Source organism: Tachypleus tridentatus, chromosome 9 (assembly GCF_004210375.1).
Source record: "Tachypleus tridentatus isolate NWPU-2018 chromosome 9, ASM421037v1, whole genome shotgun sequence".
Classification (NCBI taxonomy): domain Eukaryota; kingdom Metazoa; phylum Arthropoda; class Merostomata; order Xiphosura; family Limulidae; genus Tachypleus; species Tachypleus tridentatus.
The window spans coordinates 130,441,011-130,463,807 of NC_134833.1; the positions used below are offsets into that span (position 1 = coordinate 130,441,011).

Genomic DNA, 22,797 nt, shown 5'->3' on the forward strand with positions numbered 1-22,797 from the left:
ATCACATTGTATTAACTGTAATGGTCCACATCCTTCCTATTTTACTTCTTGCCCTAAATGGGTGGAAGAGAATGAAGTACAACGTCTGAAGAGAGTTCACAATATTACTTACTCAGAGGCTCAGAAATTACTATTCCCAATTTCATCTTGGAGTTATGCTGCTGTAATCCATTCCACTACTACAGTCGGAGTCCAGACAGATCTTTCCATGCCTTCTACAGAATCTGTAACAGCACATCATAATCTAAAACCCCAAAATAAAAAAAAATTAATAAATCAATGTCTAATTCAATGTCTGTCCCTACCACATCTTCCAGTTATTGCCTAACTTTACCTTGTTCAAGCCAAGGTGTTTCCATGGGGTCTTCATCATGGTGGAATTCTACTTGTTATATAACACGAAAAGCTCAGAAATGTGCTTGGGATAAATTTCATAGATATCCCATGCTTTCAAATTGCATTGCATTTCAGCAAACTCGTGCACATGTTTGGTTAGTTAGATGTCAAAGCCAGAAGGAATCTTGGATTAAATACACCTCCAGCATTTCTTCAACCACCAGTTCAAAAGTCGTATGGGATAAGATCCGGGAAGGTGAGTGGATGGTATACTTTTGCCTCCCGTCTCTATCTTAATATTCAATGGTCATGAAGCTGCTGATGCTCAGAGCATTGCCACTACTTTTGGTGAATGTTTCTCTCATGTATCTAGCTCTTCAAACTCATCCCCTTCCTTCTTAGCTATTAAAACACAGTTAGAACATCTGCATCTTTCCTTTTTGACTGATCATCCTTATGACTACAATTGCCCTCTTACAGCGTGCTTCATCAGTTTGGCAGTACATCAGTTGGACCTGATGATATACATTATAAGATGCTATGCCTCCTTTCTCCTACCTCTCTTACTATTCTCCTGGCTGTTTTTAACTGGATATGGCAGGAGAATGTCTGTCCTGATGCTTGGTGCCAAGCTATTGTACTCCCTATTCTTAAACCTGGGAGTGATCTGAAGATTCCTTTGAATTATTGTCCAATTGCTTTGACAAGTTGTCTCAGTAAGCTCTTGGAGAGGATAATTAATGCTTGTTTGTTTGGTTCCTTGAATCAAACAACTTTCTCTCACCCACTCAGTGTGGGTTCTGAAGACAATGCTCCATGATAGACCACTTAATTCACCTTGAAACATGTCAGAGAAGCCTTTTTGAAGCGACAACATCTTGTTTCTGTTGGGTTTTTTTTAATTTGTTTAGAGAAAGCTTGTGATACAATGTGGAGATGTGGCATGGCATCTTGAAAGATCTTCACTCATACTGATTGCGTGTCACTTTTTATTTAGCATTTTTTAATGAATTCCCGATTCCAGGTCCATGTGGGTTTATGGTTCTGCCAAAACCTCAGCACTGACAATGTTAGATCCTATCCAACATCAGGGGCTTCAGGTTTGCACTGGGGCCTTTCATACTTTCCTGGTCAAAAGTTTGTATGTGGAGTACCATGAACCCCCATCTGTATATTTGCAGTTTGCAACTATCTCTTATGTATGTTTCCAAACTTCCCTCTTTACCACAGCATCCTACTTGCGGTTATGTTTTCCATTCTCAGTAGGCTGCACTTTTTACAATAGAAGATCTGCCATTGTTCCTTTTAGCCTTTGTATCCGGTGCAGTCATAAAAATTGGATTTATCTTTGAATAGCATAGCAGTATCCACAGATCGGCCTCTTCCACCATGACTAATTACTATCTCCAACTGTGACCTATCTTTGAGTCATCTGAGGAAGGCAGATACTCCTGATTGGAAATATCGCTTTTTATTTGCTGAACATCTTTCAAATAATCCATTCATTCCCATATATAGAGATGGTTCAAAATCAGGTGACTCTGTAGGCTCAGCCGTTGTTTCTACAATTTGGTTGTTGCACACAGAATCTCCTCTACAGTTTTTGTGTTCACTGCTGAATTGTATGCCATTTCTCTTTTCCTGAATCATATTGAAACTATGCAATATATAAATTGTACAATTCATACTGATTCACTCAGTTGTCTTTTGGCTCTGGCATCATTCCATGTTAGTTTCCATCCTATTCTTATCAGTATCCAAAACAAACTGTCCCATCTCTTTCTGTCCAGTTTTTTGGATACTAGTGCATGTTGGTATTCATGGGAATGAGCTAGCTTACAGAGTGGCAAAGTCCATCTGCTCTGACTCTATCACCACCATCTGTGGTCCAGTTATCAAAGCCCGATGTACACCAGTTGGCAGTCGACCTGGAGTGAGCAACAAAATAATAAGCTTTTTCAAATCAAGCCTTCTTTAGCTCTTTGACCATCTTGTTTCTGTAAAGATCAAAGGGAGGAACTTGTTTTGGCAAGGCTACACATTGGTCACAGTTTTTTAACTCACCACTTTTATCTGGTACTGATGCACCAACATGTGGTCTGTGTGACACTCAGGTCACAATTGTAGATATTTTATTATCTTGCCTTCATTAAAACCAAGAATCCTGCCTCCATTTCAAACATATTTATTGGTCTTTTTAACTTAAGGTTTTTATTAGACTATATACTGTTTAAGCATGATTTCTTTTACACATTTTAATTTTATTTTGACCTGAACCCAGGACTGGAAAGGCCAACTTTGGGTGACTGACAGCAAGTTTGAACTTAATGCTTTAATCTTGCTGGCAGGTCTTAATTTTACATATTTCATGTATTTTTACTGTAATTTCCATGTACCATTATAGTACACTACATCTTGTTTGGCACAGATAGCCTAGTAGCTTTGTGTCAATAAACGTGAAATACCTACCTACCTGGAAGAGTGAATTTGATTGGATGTTTTAACCATAATGAAACTATACATAATATAATTTTTAATGTATAAAGAGTATCTTCATGAAACTTGTAAAGTTTTAGTAAACATTACAAGTTTGTTTTACAATAAAAATCATATTATTTAATAAGTTATTTTTAAAAGTATGAAATTAATTCAAAAATATATGTATAGTTTTTCCATAAAAACAGACAGTAATAGATGATTACAGTGATTTATCATGAACAGTCTCAGATTTCTAACAGTTTGACTTCTGCTTTAATTTAATTGTATTGTGTTAATGCTCTTTTAACTGTGTCTGTTAGTATAATGACAGTAAATCACCTGGTAAAAGGTTGGGGTTGGTAGGATAAACAAATTATCAAGTTACTTCATGTGATGGCACCATGTGTGTATTCTCTTAGAATATTTTTTGTACAGATATGTTCTTATCTAATAATTTTCTAATTTTTACATTTGAGTTACTTTTGTTTAAAAATTTATATACATACAAAATATTAAAAATTTAGCCACTTACATTATTAGCTTTTAAGACCTTTTGTCCTCTAGTGCATGGTTTACTAGCCTATTTTATTTTCACTGTCAGATTTACAATAATAATTTGTTTAGCTTTCAGATATTCATTTTAGAACATCAAACATATGTTAGATACAAGAATAGAATGTCTCAAAATTATTAATTTTTCTTGACTTTTAACTAATCCATAAATAGTTTTAAAATAAATGTCGTTGGTACTTGGGGCAGTGCCTTTAGTCCAAAACACAAGTTCTCAAAGCAAACTTTCAGCTTTTACCTTTAAACAAGAGGTCATTTGTTTGTTTTATATAGCTTAAGAGTTTTCTTGATTAGTTATAAATTTGTGCAGGAGCAATGTGAGAAAATATAGACATTTCTTAACAAACAGGATGTGGGATGGGTGTGTCAGTTTGGGCTGAACAGTTATAATGATAGCTAGGGAAAGGAAAATGATTAGAAGTTGAAATTTTGTGTTTTGGCTTTCTAATGTATAAATAGTATGTGTTTCTAATTGGTTGACCAATCTGAAGCCCTTGTAATCAAAAATAAAATCTGTCAGGTAAGAAATTTGTGCATCCCTTTATCATGTAACTCAGAGGTGAAAACTGAGAAAATTTTTTCCTACTGTTTTCATAAAATTAACAATGGTCTAATTTTAAAGAAGTAACCGGTGCTTCCCATGTTGTTTTTTTATTGTGTTTTACATGGGTAACCTTAACATTTTTGTATAATTTTGCACATTTCTACTTCCAGATGCAACCTGTAGTGGAAATGTAGATGAAGAAGGTAGAAACATAAATATGGAAAAAACGTGTGAGAAAGTTTGGCTTTTGAGAAGCAAAGAAGAAAAAGAAGAAATGGAAAAGAACTTAGAGGTACGTTTGTGTGTGTGTGGGTTTCATGTTCATCAACTTATTGATTTTGTATGCTTTTCTCTGCTTCTTGCCTGTGTTCATTGAAAAAATTTACAACTGAGCTACTTTTTTGTTTCAAGTGTCAGAATTTAAAAATATGAATGAATAATTTTGTGTGTTTATTCACACCTAATTAGTTGTTTTGTATCCTTGTTTATTTGTATTTCTTTTCCACAGCTAGGACATCTACCATATTCCTACCAGCTTTGTGCTATTGTCAGTCATGTTGGTAGGACAGCACAGAGTGGCCATTATCTCTGTGATGTGTATGATTTCAGTCAGAAGCAGTGGTGGTACTATAACGATGATGTAGTTAAGGAAAGAACCAGTGAGGAGGTTCTTGGAGATCGACAAACTACAGGTTACATGTTCTTCTATGTTGCAAAGTGAGTTCATATTTGAATTTTGTTAAAAGAAATTTTGGTTGTGAAAATGAAAATTACAGAATAAAAGGAAGGTCATAATAGTGAAGCGTAGTATACGTGTTGAAACCATATTTAATGTGTACACATGCATTTGATAGATTAAATATGGGCCACTATAAATTTATAGAATGACCTAGAGATTTTAACAGGTTTTGTAAAACTAATCTTTCCAAAGTTCGGAAACATACCACTCCAGATAATGTTGTATTCATGATTATGGTAAAAAAAAAAAAAAGTTAATCATTGATTTGTTATCAACATCACTTGTACTTTTATGCATGTCTGTTTTAAATGTGTATAGATACATAATATAGTTTGGAATAAACTGTGTGATATCTCACTTTTGTTTAATATTTTCAAGCATTGGAAACAGAACATTGATTCAGACATGGCGTAGAAAACTATTCAAAGACATCATATGATTCACGACATCCTGAGACTTTCATACTTTTTCAAATTTAAAATGTCAGAATTGCTCTTATAAATGAAACTGGATTTTGTCTTGTCCCCAGTGGATATGTAAATCACATCTTCGTTAATAATCCTGAAGTAAAATATCTTTAAAGAATTGGACAGCATGGTGTAGTGGTACAAACCAGTTTTAAACTTCATGTTAATTTTTGTGTAGATGTATGAGTGTTTTTTTAATTTTATGCATTATACATGATTTTAAAGAACTGATTTATAAGATGTGTCAACAGGGAATTCAATATGGCTGAACATAGTGAGCTGAATCTGTATCATGTACATTACAAATATTTCATGTTTTTGCCATTTAAACTAAGATCTAGGTAGCACAAGTTTACAAAAAAGTAACACCTAATAAAAGTCAGGAATGTGTAAATAGTTAGGCCTAGATTTATGCAAATAACTTGATCAAGTAATATATTTTTGTTAGTGCTTTGTAATTCTCTTTAAATAAAATGTAAAGATAGTGCTGGTAATGACACTGCATGTGCATAAGCAGGTCATGTGCTGTGGTGTAGTTGCACACAATAAACTACATCAATATATTGCTTAAAACATGCATTAAAAACAATGTATCTAAATTTTTTTACTACACTGAAACTTGAACTGCAGTGATAGTATACTCCTTTCATATTTTGCAATGGTAAGTAATATTCTTGTATATCACAGGAAGACTTAATCCACTCTATAAGTCCTTTATATAAATTATTCATTAATTTTAAAAAGAAACTCAACTTTTGAATATTAGCACATTTAAATGATTATCACAAGATATAAATATAAGCTTAATATTCATGAGCTCAAACTTTAAATTACGTGCAACATTAGTAAGAAAACAATGTTTCTATAATAAAATTTTGGATATTACCGTTGGTAATTAAGATACTCTGTCTTTTTTATGAGAAAACAAAATTAAGAATGAAAAATTCCAAAAATTAAACAAATGAAAAATTTCAGTAAATAGGTAACAGAAATGCTTGTTTAAAGTCTATTTGATAGGTACACAAAGGTATAAAAGTCAGTATTTAAAAAAATATCTCATTTCGGTAATTTGTATCAAGAGTTTTTGCTATCAACTTTTGTTAATTGAAGACATGCAAGGTGGCAGTTTTATTCATCTAATTTAAAGTACTGAGCAATCATCCTGTACATACAATACTTTAATTCAAGTATTAATTGCTAAATAAAGATGATGACATGTGTTCTTAACCAATGTGTACATGATTTTTTAAAAATATAATTTAACAACATTCTTGTGTAATTTTCTTTTGGTACATGTTTTTGCTGTATACTGAGTGTTTTTAATTTTCCATTAAAAGCATATTGAGAGATTATAACTATAAAACTTCATAATGTGATTTGTATTTATTCTGAATTTAGGTGTGGAGAGCCAAGGAGAAAGAAGATATTGTCTAGAAAATAAGAATATTTTGTAGTAATAATGTGTGTATTATATAAAATATATATATATATGTAGTCCTTCCTTCAAACATGTTAACTGCCACAGAGAGAATTTTCCAGTTATTGCAGAAATAGGCCGTCCGTTGTTTTATTTTATACCTTAATATGCAGGTATTATACAGCACAACACAGGGGCCATTTGTTTCTTTATCTTCTCTTTGATCTGAAGTTTACAAGATGCAACCTTCCAGTTTTATAACTTTTATTACAGGTTGAATGGGACTGATGCGCACAATTAATATTCCAGATAATAAATGTGCCAAGTTTTATGGCATGTTTCAGTTGTTCATGTACTTTTACAAAAAGAAATTGAGAATAGTGAGCGTACCATGAAATAAGAAGTTGCTTATTTTAAGTATACTAATAATTATCGTTTTCATACAAGTTGGTTATCATGGACAATCAAAATATATATATATAGCAAGGATTTTTTTGTTTTTACAAGTGTTGGAACCTTTCCCCTCCCAGTAGTGGCAAAAAAAAGTGTTTTTTTTTAATATGTTGAAATTATTATCCTACTTGTTTTTGTGATTGTTGTGAAATTGATTTTTGAGTATGTAAGAAATGCTAAGTTAACATGTCATAACAAACGAAAATCAGGATATTATAACCACTGTTAATGCCATTTCTTTTCAGTTTTTCTAATTATTTACATTTCTGATCACGATACATGTTTCTGACTCACAAGGTTTCGTTCTCACTTACTAGTTAAAATAAAATACTTTGTTAATATTAATAAAGGACTAGTATTTCAGAAACTTAAACATTGGAGAGTATGAATCTAAGGAAATATGTACATTTTGATAGTTAAATTATGCAGTGAGTTGATGACATTTCTGACAAAAACGTTCTTAAAGCTGAGTTGTGATTAGTTCACTTCAGTTAAATTCTGATAGTTAACATAAGTGTGATTTGAACAATTGTTTCTAAAACATTAAAGAAGAAACCATAATTGAGTTGTTCTTACAAAGGGTATGTGCACTAAGTTCAGGACAGTTTAAAAACTAAACTATTTTGATTGTCATTTGTGTTAGTTGAAGAGCAATTTCTTTTTGTCCATTCACTGTAATCTCTCTCATTTGTATAGTACAAAAAATGAAGCAAGGTTGATTTCCATTTTCTTAATCAAACCAGCAGAAATGATTGGTTTCTGTGCCATAGTTGTATATGAATTACTGAATGAATAAAATTTTGTAAATACTTGTAGTGTATTTAATTTCAAGCATATACTAAAGAAAGTGATTTATTAATAAAAATAACTTACTATTCCTCAAGAACTCAATGTCCTTTATCAAAGGACAAAGAGCTTTAAAGACACCTTCCTTACCCCACATTTTAACACCATTCGCATTTGTGGTTAATTTTTCCTACTCTATCTCTAACCTTTCTCACTTTTTCAACTTTATAAGCCATTCTAAAACAAAAGCTTAAGTTCAATATTTATTAATTTTTAAAACATTTGAAATTTCTTTGTGCATGCTAAAGGGCCTAGCAGGGTCACGTGGTTAATGTGTTAAACTTGCAATCTGTGGGTTGTAGGTTGAAACCCCCATCCCAGTGAACATGCTGGCCTTTCAGGCATGGGTTTTTTATGATTTGATGGTCAATCCAATTGGTAAAAGATTAGTCCATTAGTGAGTAGTGATACCTGTTTTTCTATCTATTATTTCACTACTAAATTAGGGATGTATAGCCTTCGTATAGCTTTTGCAGAAGATTCAGGCAAAACCTTTCTGAAGACTATTTGTAGTCTTGTTCTTAAAAATGCCTCCAATGTTTTCTGTTATTGAAAATAACATTAAAGAAAAGAAAACTGCACTGTACTTAAAACACAAATATCTAAGACTATATGTAAGCTTCAAGTACTGTCATAACATTAGTGTAATTGTATTGAAATGTTTTCACAATCTCGCATAAAAACATTAAGGAAAACTTTAAATGGTTCAGACAGTGTAACCATAAGAATCTTACATCTGAACCAAATTACCACACATTACTGTCAAGCAGCAGATATCAAGAACAGGAGAGGAGTAGTGTTGAAGTTGAGAATATCAAAGATAATGTTATTGAATCCAATTAGGTTTCTATTAGTGGATGGAAAGGTAACAGGCATTTAGTAGGAATTTGCTGCAGTCCACTAGATGGTACTGAAGAAATTAGAAACTTTACAGCGAAATGAAAATTGCACCTGTTAATGAATGGGAGATTTTAATTTAGTGGTGTAGATTGGGAAATGCTGGAAACGCACCATGAAAATTTTGGGGAACTTTTCAGGATGAATTTCTTCTCAACTTGTAAGTGGTATTACGTATGGAACAGTTGATGGTAACGATACGATTTTATTAATGCCGAGCTTAAGAAACAGTTGGGAAATTTAAAGACAAATAAATCTCCTGGGCAAGATATTTTCCCTAGGGTTTTGAAAGAGAATTGAAGGTTAGATGGGTGAGCCACTTAATATTGTTTTTTTATAAATCTTTGAGTAGGTGTTAGGTACCAGAGGATTGGAAGTTAGCCTATACTACTACTATTTTTAAAGGAGATGATAAAAATTGTCTTGCAAATTATTTGCCCACCAGGTGTGGGAAAAGTGTGATAAAAGGAAAAATCTTGTCTTGCACATTATTTTACATGCTTTGAAAAGGTTACTGCAAGCGTGGAGGAGAATAAGGTGTGTCTTGGTTTTCAGAAAGCACTCGAAGGTGCTACATAAAAGGTTTGCCAAAAAAGTAGGGGGGGGAATAAGTGGGAGACTTTGAAAGAAGAAAGCATAGGTTTGTTACAAATGGAGTTTAGCCAAACTCGATTATTGTTACAAGGGCTGTACCTTAAAGTACAGTCTTATGATTTTCAATTTACATAAATGAAAAAATACTTACCTTTACAGATATTTAGGTCTGTGGTATTAGTTTTGAAATGGCTGCTGCTTTACAGAAGGATTTATATTAAGAGTTTGGCAAATAAATGACTGATAGGTTATGGTTTGAATTACAAATATAATTTGGTTGAGAATAATCTTAATAGTTTAATGAAAGAAAGGAATTTTGGTATAATAGTTCATCAGTTTCATAACATATCCAAACGCTGTGTTGTTGCTAGAGCAAATAGGATTTTAGGTTGTATCTACAAAATATGGAATGTAAATCTAAAGATGTTATTTCATTGTATAGGTCACTGATTAGACCATATTTTGGGATACTTTCTTGTTTTAGGTAGGACATTGAACTACTGCACAGGGTTGAGAGGAGTATTAAGCACTGATGACGAGAAAAACCTACTTGTAGAGAAGGTCGAAATATTGTTTGCTTCTCTCCATAGTGCTTTCTCCATCCATACCAGTCGTTTTTTTACATATACAATTGAGAGGAGTATTGGTACAATAATACCTGGGATAGGAATTTCCCAGGAAAATAAGAAAATTTGATATTTCAATCTGAGAAGTTGAAGGGAAGCTGCTTGAGGTACTTAAGATTTTAAAATGAATTGGGAGCGATGCATCATTTTGTCATATTTAACAGTGATAGTAAGATGAATTGAATATTTGCAACTTATATAAATATCAGAAGCTGTACGTACATATTTAAATATGGATTAGTCACAAGTCATTGGTAACTGAAAATAGTGAGCAAGTGAAATGTTGTAGTTTAAGGCCCCTATTAAAACACTGATGGAACAGGACAAAGGAAGGAAGTTATCTGCAGTTTATTTCATAAGAGAAATTGTAGTAACCAGTGTTGTCTTAGAGGTAGAAAGATTTGCACCTTGAAGTAGCTTAGAGGTAGAAAGATTTGCACCTTGAAGTAGTTGTATGGATGTTCATATATGAATGATTTATAAGAAATTGAAGGAACCAGTGTTGGTTGCTGTCTTAGAGAACGACAACAGTATTACCTTGAAGTAGTTGCATGATGTCTATATATATGGAATTCCCGATAATTTACGATTATGCCATTTTTCATGCAACCTTAAGATACTTTACTTGCGTGATTTTAAATATAAAAGATTACGTTATTAAATTATATTTTTACACGATGTATTAAGAACACAAAGAATCTCTTAATGAACTATGTTTTCCAGCAATCCTGCCCTCATAGATGATGTGATGAAGTAAGAGTAATGTTCTGTAGAAGGGATTAAAAAAAAAAATTCTTCCAGAATATTTTAATTTCAAAGTTAAAATATTCATACAGATAACCACGGCAGAGAGATTTTAAGCTCTAGCTGAATTGGAAGGTGAAGTTGATGTTGCTTTTCCAAGAACTTCAGACGGAAACTTGTCTTACATTATAAAAACTTTATAACATGCAAGGGACTGTCCTCAGCACTTTAACAGTTCTCGCGAGGTCTGGATCGTATTTAAAGATCTATGGCTTTGTTAATCAACTTAAGAGTCCGAGGCATGACACTTCTTGAGGGTCTTCACATCCTGAATCCCCCACGACCTCGTCAGATTGCTCTCGTGTTCATTTTAGCCTTATGATATTCATGGTTCACGTCTTTCCCGTGCAATCTTAGCAGCTTGTCCGCAAAGTTTTCGTGAACTCTTTCAAATCTTATGGTGGGCCACACCCATAATGGCTTTCTATGAATCTAATTTCACTCTCCTGCTCTGACGTATACTGGCCAGTTTCTTCTTTTCGCCATTCGTAGAAGAGGGTGATGTTTTATTCTGGGATTCCAGCATAATGAAATTTTATTTTTCAAAAGCATTTCGTACAAAATTAAAAAATACGGTTATAAGATAACATGTAGAGATTTACGTGAGGGCGTGTGTTATGGTGAAATGTTGAATTTATGACATTACATTTGGCATCTGTAATGATGGACGGATACCATACTCCAATGTCGTAATTTCATGTTTTTTTGTCGCCATGCGATATTTTCTGCGATTAGTTTCACATGTTTTTAGAAGTAACTACTAAAGCAGCTCATTTTTTAACTGACTTATGTTGCTGGGCCTTTCATGGTAACAGCTTACAGAATTAAAATAAGCAAATGAAGTTTAGCTTTTAGCGATTGTTTCTGTGCGAAGTTTGGTATCAGTAGGGAACAGAAAACGAGCAAAATTTATTATTGAACTATTAACATAATTACTGGTAATTAACATTTTTCTGTTTATTTAATACTGTTCTAGTATGACAATTACCTCTTTAATAATATTATAATTATATGTAGTAAATGATTTTGCATGAAACTCCAAATAAAGTAGAAACCTGTCTAGTAAGTTTTCCTGCTGGTACTAGGAAGCAGTACTGGAAAGGTTCTGTATTCATTTCTAAAACACGGCTTTAACGTCAAAATAAGATCACGTTTTGTAAGACACTCACCAAGCCAAAAATATTTATTAACATAATTGGTATTTTAAAATACATGCATTTAAACCATGATCATGTGATATGGTGCAATGTACGTTACTCAGGAACTAGTAAAGTATAATTTATATAATTAAACATTTGAAAAGTAGAATTTCTAAAACAGCTTATTGAAATCGGTTGGTAAAGAGTAAGATGGAGGCAACTCTCTAAAAGCAATGCAGCAAAATATTCATTCTTCAGATGGTAGAACAGTAGAGTTTTCTTGTATTTGAGATGGTAGAACAGTAGAGTTTTCTTCTATTTTATCTGGAAAATAAAAATATTAACATAATTGACTTTTCTAAACCGAGTTAACCTTTTAAAAAAAAGTTTATGACATTAAAACTACAGGGTTAAGGTGTTAACAATAATCTGCTTATGGCAGAATCATATTTATGCACTTTAACATTTAATGGATAACACTAGGAGACATCGCATCACGTAATGCATGGATAACCATTGAAAATTTATCATGAGCTTAAGCGTTCATAACATTACGTTTCTGAAGCGTAAACGGAAGCGGTAGACTCCCGAATACTTTTGTTTTAGTTAACTTAATTTGTAAGGAAAATGTAAAAAAGTTACACTAGTTGAAATAGTCTTCGAATTTATACACAAACTAAGAACAAAAGCAACTGACCCTTTGCATGTTGATCTTGCAAACTGTTTGACTGCTCTGCAGACAAGCTTTCCTTTCCTCCAGACTTTAAAAAAGAATATATTTAAAAACATTTACACTACGATAAGGTTAAAATTAAATGTAATTGTTGGCGAGATAAAGTGCAAGTAATTAGTCAAGGAATTTCCTAAGGACTTACATAAATGTTACTAGCAAGTTGAAAATACACGATAGTCAGAATTTTAAATTTTACAATAAGTTAGGGACAAGTTTTAGTACATTTTACACCTTAGAACTGCTTTTAGTGCAAGTTCAACATACATAATCTGCAATTAACATTATTTTAATTAATTGTAAAATTTCACATCTTATCCTCTCCCTAAAACATTTTAGCACAACATTAATTAATTATTTAAATGGTCAATTCTTCTAGTCAAGTGAATAATTTGTTAGTTTCACTTAAGAAAATTCACATGCAGAATACCTTGTTAAAATTTTCAGGAATTTTCTCATCTTTAATGTTTGTAGCAGGACCTTCATCCTCTACATCAGAGCGGTATTCTAAACTGTCTGTACTTTCTTCTTCAGAAGGCTGAAATTCACATTCTGATGTCATAAAACAGTTGTTAAGGATAGGCTAATATTTTATAAACAACCTGGTATAATTAATGAATAATAGTTTAAGTAGTTGATTTAAAACCATTGTTGTTTTTAATAAATTTAAAAAGTTTTTCTATGTTAATTCAGATGACAAGTTTTTCATTACTTAGTTTTAAAATATGAACAGACTAAAATTTAACTGGGTGGTGGTTTCAAACGCAGAAGCAGGAACAAGTCAATTCTACAATTTCTGTTACTTTCTGATAAGTGCATTTATAAGAGCATGTGTATAATTTAAAACTAATGTAACCAACTAGTCTAGTCCTTTCTAATTAAGACTTAAGGGCTCAAAGGATTTACCACATAATCTGGATCTTCTGATGAAACATATTCGTCTATTTTGTCCAAAACCTCCAGTCCTTCATCTTCACTTCCAGATTCTATAGCTTCATGTTTACGTTTAGCTCCTGGACTTTTGTGAAAGTTATCATTTTTGTTATCTAAAATAATTGGCATTAGTCACTAAATAAGGAAGTGAAAACTTTAGGTTAAAAAAATAGAATTTTAACCTAAATTTTACCAAGAAAGGACTTGAAACAGTAAACTATTTCTTTATACCATTTAAGTTTTATGACAGCTGTTAAGAATGAAATATCTTTTAAAAGATATCCAGACTACCAAAGCCAATTATTTTGGTAAGACATTACAAATAAAAGTAAAAAATTGTCAAAGTGAAGCATTTTTGACATACAAAAGTTACTTTCAAATTTATTCAATTAAAAATTTGTAGGAGAGGACAATTTTAGACATAGAAAATTAACTTGTATTTAGAAATGTATGGCCATGGTAATTCGAATCACATTATACACCTTTGTTAATTTTGTTGCAAAGGCACATTTCTTTAAACAGTAAGAAATTAGCAATCTGAACATTATGTATACAAGGGTTTGGGATTTTACAAGAACCAGATTATTTAAAATGACAGGATAACAGCCATGTATAATGTTGATGCCAAAATTTATTTCATAAGCAGAATATTAAGAACCGAACTCACCTTCATTCATGTTAATTTGCAACATAAAATGAAAATGTAGCTTCACTGTAGGTTATTGTTGAATTGCACTCAACATACCTGAAATGGTCAACTACATTTCACAGAAGGCAGTGTATGTAGCCCATTTTGGTTTTGAATAAAACAAATGCAGTGTATTTAAAGTCTGAAGATAATTTAAATTCATCATTGGGGATTGGTACTTATGCTTAAGAAACTAAAAGTACAGTAACTAAGAGTAACCACAGTAGTACAAAGTTTGAAACTAATTAAGAATGGGCAGAAAAGTTGAAGTGATGTAAAAATAATAATAAGCAAGTTTAACTGTACTGAGAATTTTTTCCAAAATGTATTATCTTTTGGAGCACTAGAATCCTTAGAAAACTAAGATCAATTGTTGCAACTTATGATTTTGAATTAAAGTTGTTAGCTGTGATTTGCAAGCAGTTATTTGAAGAAACTATCAATAAAGTAAAAATAACTGAGTATGTAGTTTTGATACTATATTCATGGATAGACCAAAAGGATAAATAAATATTAGAAAAGCAGTTCACGCTGAAAGATCAGATTCATAGTAGTCTGTTTGAATTAATAAGTATCAAGTTTGATGGGCTGTTGTCAAAAGTATAGTTTTAGTATGGTAACCCATAAGTAGCAGATTTAGGATCTTAATTTAAATATTAAGAGTGTTGAGATGATAGGTATTAATTCCATTTGAAGTTTGAAGAGCTGTGCTGATATTTCACAAGTTAAAAAAGTGATGAGGCAAAAGATTTATTAAAGGCTTTCTTTTCCTGTTGAAGACTTTAGAATATACAGATAGGTTCAACAATTATGATTAGCACTTAATGACCAAATACATGAACACTGGTTGTTCTAAGTTCATATTAGAGAGGTTAGTGACAGTTAAAAAAAAATTCAATACTACATGTGGACAAATAGCATATGCATAGAAAATTTTCATACTGTGATGAAGCTTCACTTAAGGAAATAGTTAAAGGAGTAACTTTATAAAGTTAGTTTGCACTAGTGTCAAGATCACAGGCAAAGTTCCAAAGTGATAGAAAAGTTAAAATTTATTCAAATTATTTTCATGCTCCAACACCAAAAATCCATTTCTTATAAAACAAATTTCGTATTCAAAAGATAATTCACTTATTTGTACAACTCAACTACGAGATTAAAATGAGAAAGAAATACAAATTTATGTTTGTAGTGACTAAGTAAATGCTTATTGAAAATAATGTACTTAGATAACTAGATTGATAAAGTACGTATAAATAAAAGAATGGGCTCAAAGTTTCTATTTTGGAATAGACAGAAAGCTGGAAGGTGAAGTAGAAAGTACAAATTAAAAACTTACTGGAGGTAGAAATATGTTAGCTGAGAAATAGCAAATTAAACTTAGAACAAAATTTAACAAAAACTAGTCATATGAAGAAGGTGCCATCATGACAATAGTTAATCTGGTATTGAAAGATATCAATTTGCATGTATAGATTAACAATATAGTAATAAAAACTTGTGTAAAGATAACAATAAAATACATTAAAAGTGAAGAGATGCTTCTAACAAAAAACAAATAAGTGAAAGTTTGCAATTATGGTTATCTTTAGAAAGTGATTTGTACATTTTGACAAACATAGGTTGTGTTCTAGAAAATCGTTAGGTAGGGAAAAAAAATCTTAAACCATTGGTTATAAAGTTTGTCTAATTCTTGAGAAGTTATGATAACATGTTTACTGCACATACAATTCATTTGTTTCTTAGTTACAGCTTTCAATTTAAGTACTGACTACATGATATTAGTTCACTATATTCAAAATGAATTACTGAACTATTAAAAGTTTTGATAACAGACAACTTTGTTTACAGTTTATTTAGATTAACTAAACTGTACAAACTAATGCTAGGTACAGAATTAGAATAACTGCAGTTTATATTAAGCATAACAGGACAGAAGGACTAATTTTGCTTATATTGTGCAATGTTTTATTTTCAAGATAGGAAACCACATGAAATTAAGTAGCTTGAAGCAGGAGATTGCTATTGAAAAAAGTCCCATTAAAAAAAAAAAAATCTTTTATCCAAGTACCACTTTGAATTGAAATGTTAAATAAAAAATAAAGTGTATACATTAAGTATCCAACTGGTGATCAAATTTGCTACATGATGAAGTTTACCCAGTTTGAAAAACTAAGCAAATATCAGATAAGGTGAAATTTTAAACAATTTAAAGCAAGTTAATGAATATAAAATGAAGGCTATTATAAAACATGTTAATATAGACAAGTTTTTAATTTGTAATGTGCCTTTAGGCAAACTTTTGCTTGCAACAGAAAGCTAAAGAAGACTGCAACATGTTGGGCAGGCAATTGGAATTGCAGGAAACTTAAGGAGTTCAAAAATGTTTCCCCTTTTCATAGCTTGGAAAGTGGCAATTGAAACCACCACATCCAGTAGATGGTATTTATTAAATTTTGGAAACTGACAGATCTTACACTAATTAGTTAGGTCAGCCTTGTATAAATATAGGTCATAAATGCAACAATTATTGAACAAAAAGACAATCAAATGGACAATCTTTACACATGCCCACAATCAAGTCACATGAAGTGATTTTCTGAAATTAATACAGCCCTACTTAAGGGTAAAAAGGATTTACCCTTTGGATTAAAGAATATCAATTTAGAGAATTAAAATTATAAAGTGAAAGAATACAGATATGCAAGTATTGGTTAGACCAAGCAAGTTAATTAGTAATTTTCAGCTAATGTTCTTAAACAGTTATATGGGTGGACAGTTAGTATTCATTGCCAGCTTAAGCAAATATTTTCTAGACTTCTGTTGTGATAGTTTAAGAAATTGGCATAAATGATTCTTCATATGGATATAACAGGTGCTTGCAAGTAATGAACTGTTAATTTAGACTCCATGGCATTACTAAAAGATGTTAACATTTTAGAGGAAAGTCACATTTTAAAAGAATCTTTAAAGTTTGTTTGTTACTATAGAGTATGAATTTTTGTATTGATAAAAATATATAAATTAAAAACATTTCAGGTGAGAAAAGGTACTAAAATAATTGGGGTGGGAATATTGAGCATGTGCAACTTACAGGAATTAAAAGTTGACAGGTGTACATTTTGTATAGAATTTTACAACAAATTGTCATTAGCAATAGTTAGGCCACATGTTTTGTTTTACCCACCATGTCAAGTGAAGCAAAAAAAGCAGAGTGGTTAATTCAAAAGAACAAATTATTTTCTTTCTACACACTGGAATCTTGATTAAAATGTTCACTAGAACAAAGTATACAGAACAAGAATTTATATCAAAAGTTATGAAAAATTTGATGATCCAAAGCTTACCAAACTAATTACACCTGAAAGTTAGTGTTCCAAAATGTATTGTGTTGGGGGGTTCTGTAACAACTTAAAACATTGAGCTATAAAATAAGCTTTCTTCTAGAAAAGATGAACTGAATAAAGCATTTAAAAATGCCAAAAGATTTAATTGTTATTCGGTAATACCTTAATATTGTTTCACATTTCTTCAAATTTTGTGGGTGGGAAACATACCTATTGATGAAGGCATTGTCAACAAACATTTGCTTACAGACACCACTCCTAGTCTTTCCAGAATCCATCTTGGCAAGGTTAAAATCCGGTATGATAGTCGAACCTTTTTCTTTGGAGTTACCTTTAAAATAGTTTCATATAAAGAAAGAATCTAAACATTCAAAAATATGTTGATGTACAAAACTTAGTTTTATTATTCTTTAGTACAAAGCACACCAATAACCTGATTGTGTATATATACAGAAAGATTAACTTACAGTCTTTCTTCCCTTCTTAAAGTTTTTCACACCAAGCTGGCGCTGCCTGACTGCATTTCTTCGCAGTCTTCTCAGAGTTCGACGAAATGATCGAATTACTATTGCCTTAAAATAAACGAATTTGTTACCAAAGGATCATTGCTTAGTTTCAACAAGTGTTTAAAATCTACTAGTAGGAAACAAACTATAAAATGGTACTTAAGGTAAAGTTACCTATATAGAAGTATGACCCATTTGCTAGGCAGCAAGTCCTAATACTTAGTACACTAAATGTTCACCTTTGACATCCATCAAAGATAAAACTAGCCTATTGTTAAATATTTACACTAAGCTAATTCTGTTATTAAAGATTACTTTGTTTCTCCAATCTTTTTAAAAATTGGAGAAATTATGTTTCTAAAAGAAACGTCTTATTAATGTTTATGTCAGTTTACAGGGAAATCTTTTAGAACTTTTCAGTTTTCTTTTCAAAACTTTGCTTAATTTAGATACAAGTGGAATTCAAGTTAAGTCACTGGCAGAGATTATACATATAAAAAATGCTAGTATTGAGTTACTTTTCCCAGAATTACCAGTGATACATCAGCATTTAAAATGTCTTGTCTTAAGAATTAAAAGATTAAATATTGAAGAAATAAATTAAAATAGAAGTGTTGACACCTTTTGAGTTTTCTTTCTCATCCATTTCTCAGCTCTTCCAAGTAATATATCAGTGATTCTTAGTATATATCGTGCAGGAGCTACATAAAAAACCTTGTTAGCCACATTTGATAAGGTGTCTTCACCATACTCCTTTGCGTAGGCCACTACCTGTGACAAAATAGAATACAAATTAAAGTTTTGACAAGTTGCATAAACAATTTTGCAAAATAGATATTACACGAGAAGTGCTGTAATTCAGCAATGGGCTTCAGCATCCACATCTTCCTCTATTTTCTAGATCTAAGATTTTAATTTTTATTGCTATTACCTTTAAATTTTGCGAGACCGGTGAATGGAGGCTAAGACTGATAGACGGTGTATCCCCACTGCAAGGAGAGAACTTCTGCAATTACATCCAAAACCTAGAGTAATTTTGTATCCCATGTTACAGCTTGTACCTTTGGATCATTTCAATTAATGCAGTGTTCTGTTTCGGCTTATTTTTGGTTATAACAAACTAAACAAACACTATAAAAAACAAAACAGCTTTACCTTTTCTGTCGGAGATGCAAGTAAAGGATGTTTCCTTTGCATTCCATCTAGCCAAGTACAGCAACTGGCGTCCGCGTACTCCACTAGAAAAAATAAATTATATTAAAAAACTTACTGTAGTACACTAAGAGTGAAACATTACATCAATAAATTAACCAAATCCAACAAAACATCCGTACTTTGCCATGTGCTTGTTAGGAGGAGAATAATTTTAAATTTGTGCTCTACCAAAATAAATTGTTATTGCATATAATTAGTTGTTTCTAGTTGTCTAGAAACGAGAACATTCACGTGTGAAGTTATGGATGTTCGTTTCTGATGCCAGTCAACAAATAGCGCAACGTTTTAAGTCTCAATCATCGCTTCCGGTATTGAGATAATAGATTTTAGCACAACAAACGGCACCATTGTATTTACTATTTGGGTCAGATACATACGATCGCTTCATTATATAAAAGCAAAACCAGTTTACCCATAAATACTATTCACAATTTTAGAAAGCACTATCTTACCTTCTGTCTAAATTTTAGAACAGACTATCTTTTTGAACGGTGGAAGGGTTACATACAAGAAAGAAAAAAAACAAACTTCGTTTGAAGTACTATGGGCAGCTTTGGCCCCTTTTAGAAAAAAGCACACACCTTGTAAAAATATAGGGCGATTCTCGGACGTCGATAAATTGTTATATGAGAATAGGTTGAAATTTAAAAAAAAACAAACTTGGTTTTGATGTAGATTAGGTTACTTAAAGCAGTCAGTATTATAATTTACTACATTTAAAACCTTTGTTTTCGTGTCGAGTTTTACCAGCAATAAGATAAATAGGCCAGTTTAAGGTTAGAGATGTTTACTATTTGAGGACAATCACTTGTTCAGTAGCAAGAAAGTTTAACTAGCCATTTAGTGGATAAGGCTGCAAAATTTATAGTTTTAAAGAAAGGGTTTAAGAATATTTCATACGTCATAAAAGGATTGAACGATTAGCTCATTTTGTTGAAAGTTTAAAAAAGTACCTTAAATGATTCGCAAGTTCAACGCATACGGAATTGGTTAAAATATTAAAACACGCGTTACGTATATATTTCTGAAGAGTCTTCGATTTACGATACTATGTTAAAAACATTAACGTCTCAAATAACTAGAAATTAAGTTCAGTAATTAACTGTTAGTGTATCAAGTTCGTTGTTTGCTAACAAAATTGATACACAATTATGTCTTTAATACAAATATATATAAATTACCGTTATAAGCCTATTTGAAATAAAACAGAATTCGGCTACTTTAAAGTATAAAATATTTTGACATATTACTTTATCTTATACAAAATGTGCACTACTAATACATGTTAGTTATTTTAAAGAGGAATTTCGGGGCAAGAGTTTTAAATTGCATTTTAGTCAATATGAAATGCTAATAAGTACTAGAGCTAACAGGAACTTGTGAAATATCAAATTTAAAGGCCTGTGGAAAGAACGAAAGAATTATTTTAAATATGCGCAAGTTTTAAAAGGATACGCATTTAAACAAGTTCAGTATCAATGCTTAGATCGAGAAAAAATACTGCAGTCTTATAATAATCATTGTAGTAACGCGAGAATACACTCATAGTACATTTAGTTTTGTTTAATAAACGAAAAACATCAATTTTAGTAAGGATGTTTTTAAAAAACAAATTTGCTCTTACAAAAATACCTTTAGTAAAAAGCTATAATGTTGCCACAAGACTCAAAAAATTAAACAAAAAATTTAAAAGGTTTCGAAAAGTTCAGAAAGTCAAACCCAGTGCATTATAAGTCCTACCCCACTCAAACAGCTTTGTTAACATATTAGTACATACTATTAATAATTACTTAAATCATCAATAAATTAACTGGTAAAAGTACACAGCATTAAATTAACTACGATTTACACAAAAACAAATTAAAGCTCGAAATTAGTTGCATTTTGATAATTTCATGTTACAAATTAGGACTTCTCGTGGACAAGTGATTGAATATATGCAACTTTTAACATTTAAAATCCACATGTAATACCCGTACTGACACGCCAGACTGCGATTAAAAGTATACCCTCTCCAATCACATAAAGCTGCAACACTTTTTAAGAAAATTATGTTAAGTTCTACACCATAGAATTAGACTATCTTGATACTATCAATTTGTTAGAATACCATACTTATAGAAATACTCACAAGACTCACGAACAAACCCCACGTGCGTCAAAGAAAACAATCCCGAAGTCACTCTACAAACACTGGATTCTGCCGCACCTACACAAAGTTCAAAAGCTTTGTTCTGATGTTTGATATTACTATAGGTTTCTCGAACAAGTCCTACAGTCGAACGAACTACAGGTAACTCCATTAACTTCGAAAAAATAGTAATACTACCTCTGTTTTGTGTATGAGAACCCATTTTCTTTCACCCCAACCAACTACAACAAAGTGAACAGTTACGCGCGTCTTATTTGAACCACTACTAAGCGGCCGTGACCTTTCGTATCTTAACGATTTCTAGTAGCACGTGGTTTATTTGCATAATCATCTAATTCTTAATACACGTGTAAACAAGGTCAGTGTCAATAAGAAATTTATTTAAAAGAAGTGTAGGTATAAGTGTACTAAATTTCAAATGAAGAAAGTAAGCGTTTCAGTGAATAAAAACATTAAATTATCTTATTTAAATTCATCTACAAAATATTAAAAGTATTATTACCAACATACACATGAAAATAAGGGGAAAAGACGATTCTTGCTCTAATTATTATTTTCGAACAAGACGTTTTTACATTATTTGGAAATTGTGTTATTGATATTTTGACCTAACGTTCTTTTTCATGTGTGTGTGTTTGCAGTATAAACTTACATCATGAATTACATAAAATCTAAAACTGTAAAATATGGTAAGCATAAATACTGGTGTTAGAATAATAGGGTAAAAAGTAAATGTAATGCCTCTACTTGCGCGTGAATTTAAAAGAACCTTGTTTTCCTTATTAAAAACAAAATAAAATATTCCCAATTAAACAGAAAAAAATATATACATAGATTATTTTCCCAAATGCCTGATTGTGAGAATATGCATTTGTAAGTGCATTTAGTTAGTTCTTTTTGTTAATTTCCTTTCACAATTCAAGTGCTGTTTACGGAAAGGTTAAACCGTATATAGAAGGTTACACAATGTTTGAATACTGAAAATAGATGGTATCCTTTTTTTTTTTCTCCCACCAAATCCTGTTTTCTGGCGTTAAAGCATTTATCCCGAGTCAGCACACATGCTGAAAATAAAATACATATGTAATGGTTGCATGATTTATTTACTACTGGTGTTAATTTTCTGCTTTGATTTGATTAAATGCCCTTTCATATCGAGAAAAACAAATAAGAAACATTCGTGTTAAGTGTTTGATATGTAATATACCAGGGCCGGCACGGCCAGCTGGTTAAAGTCCTCGACTCGTAATCTAAGAGTCGTGGATTCAAATCCCCGTCACATCAAACATCTTCGCCCCATTTTATCTGTGGGGGCG

At 31.6% G+C, this 22,797-nt stretch overlaps 2 protein-coding genes across 4 annotated transcripts in view; one reads left to right on the forward strand and one right to left on the reverse strand.

Annotated features, from left to right (window-relative positions):
- The window catches only part of LOC143226383 (ubiquitin carboxyl-terminal hydrolase 37-like), a 48,015-nt gene extending 40,202 nt beyond the window's left edge, over positions 1-7,813 (forward strand). For all 3 annotated transcript variants that reach the window (XM_076457283.1, XM_076457285.1, XM_076457284.1), the window contains 3 exons: positions 4,099-4,220; positions 4,437-4,645; positions 6,533-7,813. In XM_076457283.1, coding sequence (XP_076313398.1) covers positions 4,099-4,220; positions 4,437-4,645; positions 6,533-6,575 — 374 coding nt within the window. In that variant the 3' untranslated portion in view covers positions 6,576-7,813. The remainder of the gene's footprint in view (positions 1-4,098; positions 4,221-4,436; positions 4,646-6,532) is intronic.
- A 4,123-nt stretch (positions 7,814-11,936) lies between these two features.
- On the reverse strand, positions 11,937-21,784 carry LOC143226385 (uncharacterized). The gene is made up of 9 exons (XM_076457286.1): positions 21,461-21,784; positions 19,270-19,352; positions 18,736-18,885; positions 18,076-18,180; positions 17,819-17,939; positions 13,547-13,686; positions 13,071-13,178; positions 12,608-12,671; positions 11,937-12,234 (listed from the first exon to the last, which is right to left on the reverse strand). Exons 1-9 carry the CDS (start codon positions 21,681-21,683, stop codon positions 12,158-12,160), a joined length of 1,071 nt encoding a protein of 356 aa, XP_076313401.1. The 5' UTR covers positions 21,684-21,784; the 3' UTR covers positions 11,937-12,157.
- Between the last annotated feature and the right edge of the window lie 1,013 nt (positions 21,785-22,797).

Bases quoted from the DNA above. Each gene is read 5' to 3' on its own strand.
- LOC143226385 (XM_076457286.1), bottom strand. From the start codon at position 21,683: ATGGGTTCTCATACACAAAACAGAGGTAGTATTACTATTTTTTCGAAG. The intron at 13,687-17,818 runs GTATGTTTCCCA...CAATTATTTTAG, and splicing joins GACAATGCCTTCATCAATAG to ATAACAAAAATGATAACTTT. The intron at 12,672-13,070 runs GTATTCTGCATG...TCTTTTTTAAAG, and splicing joins TTCCTGAAAATTTTAACAAG to TCTGGAGGAAAGGAAAGCTT.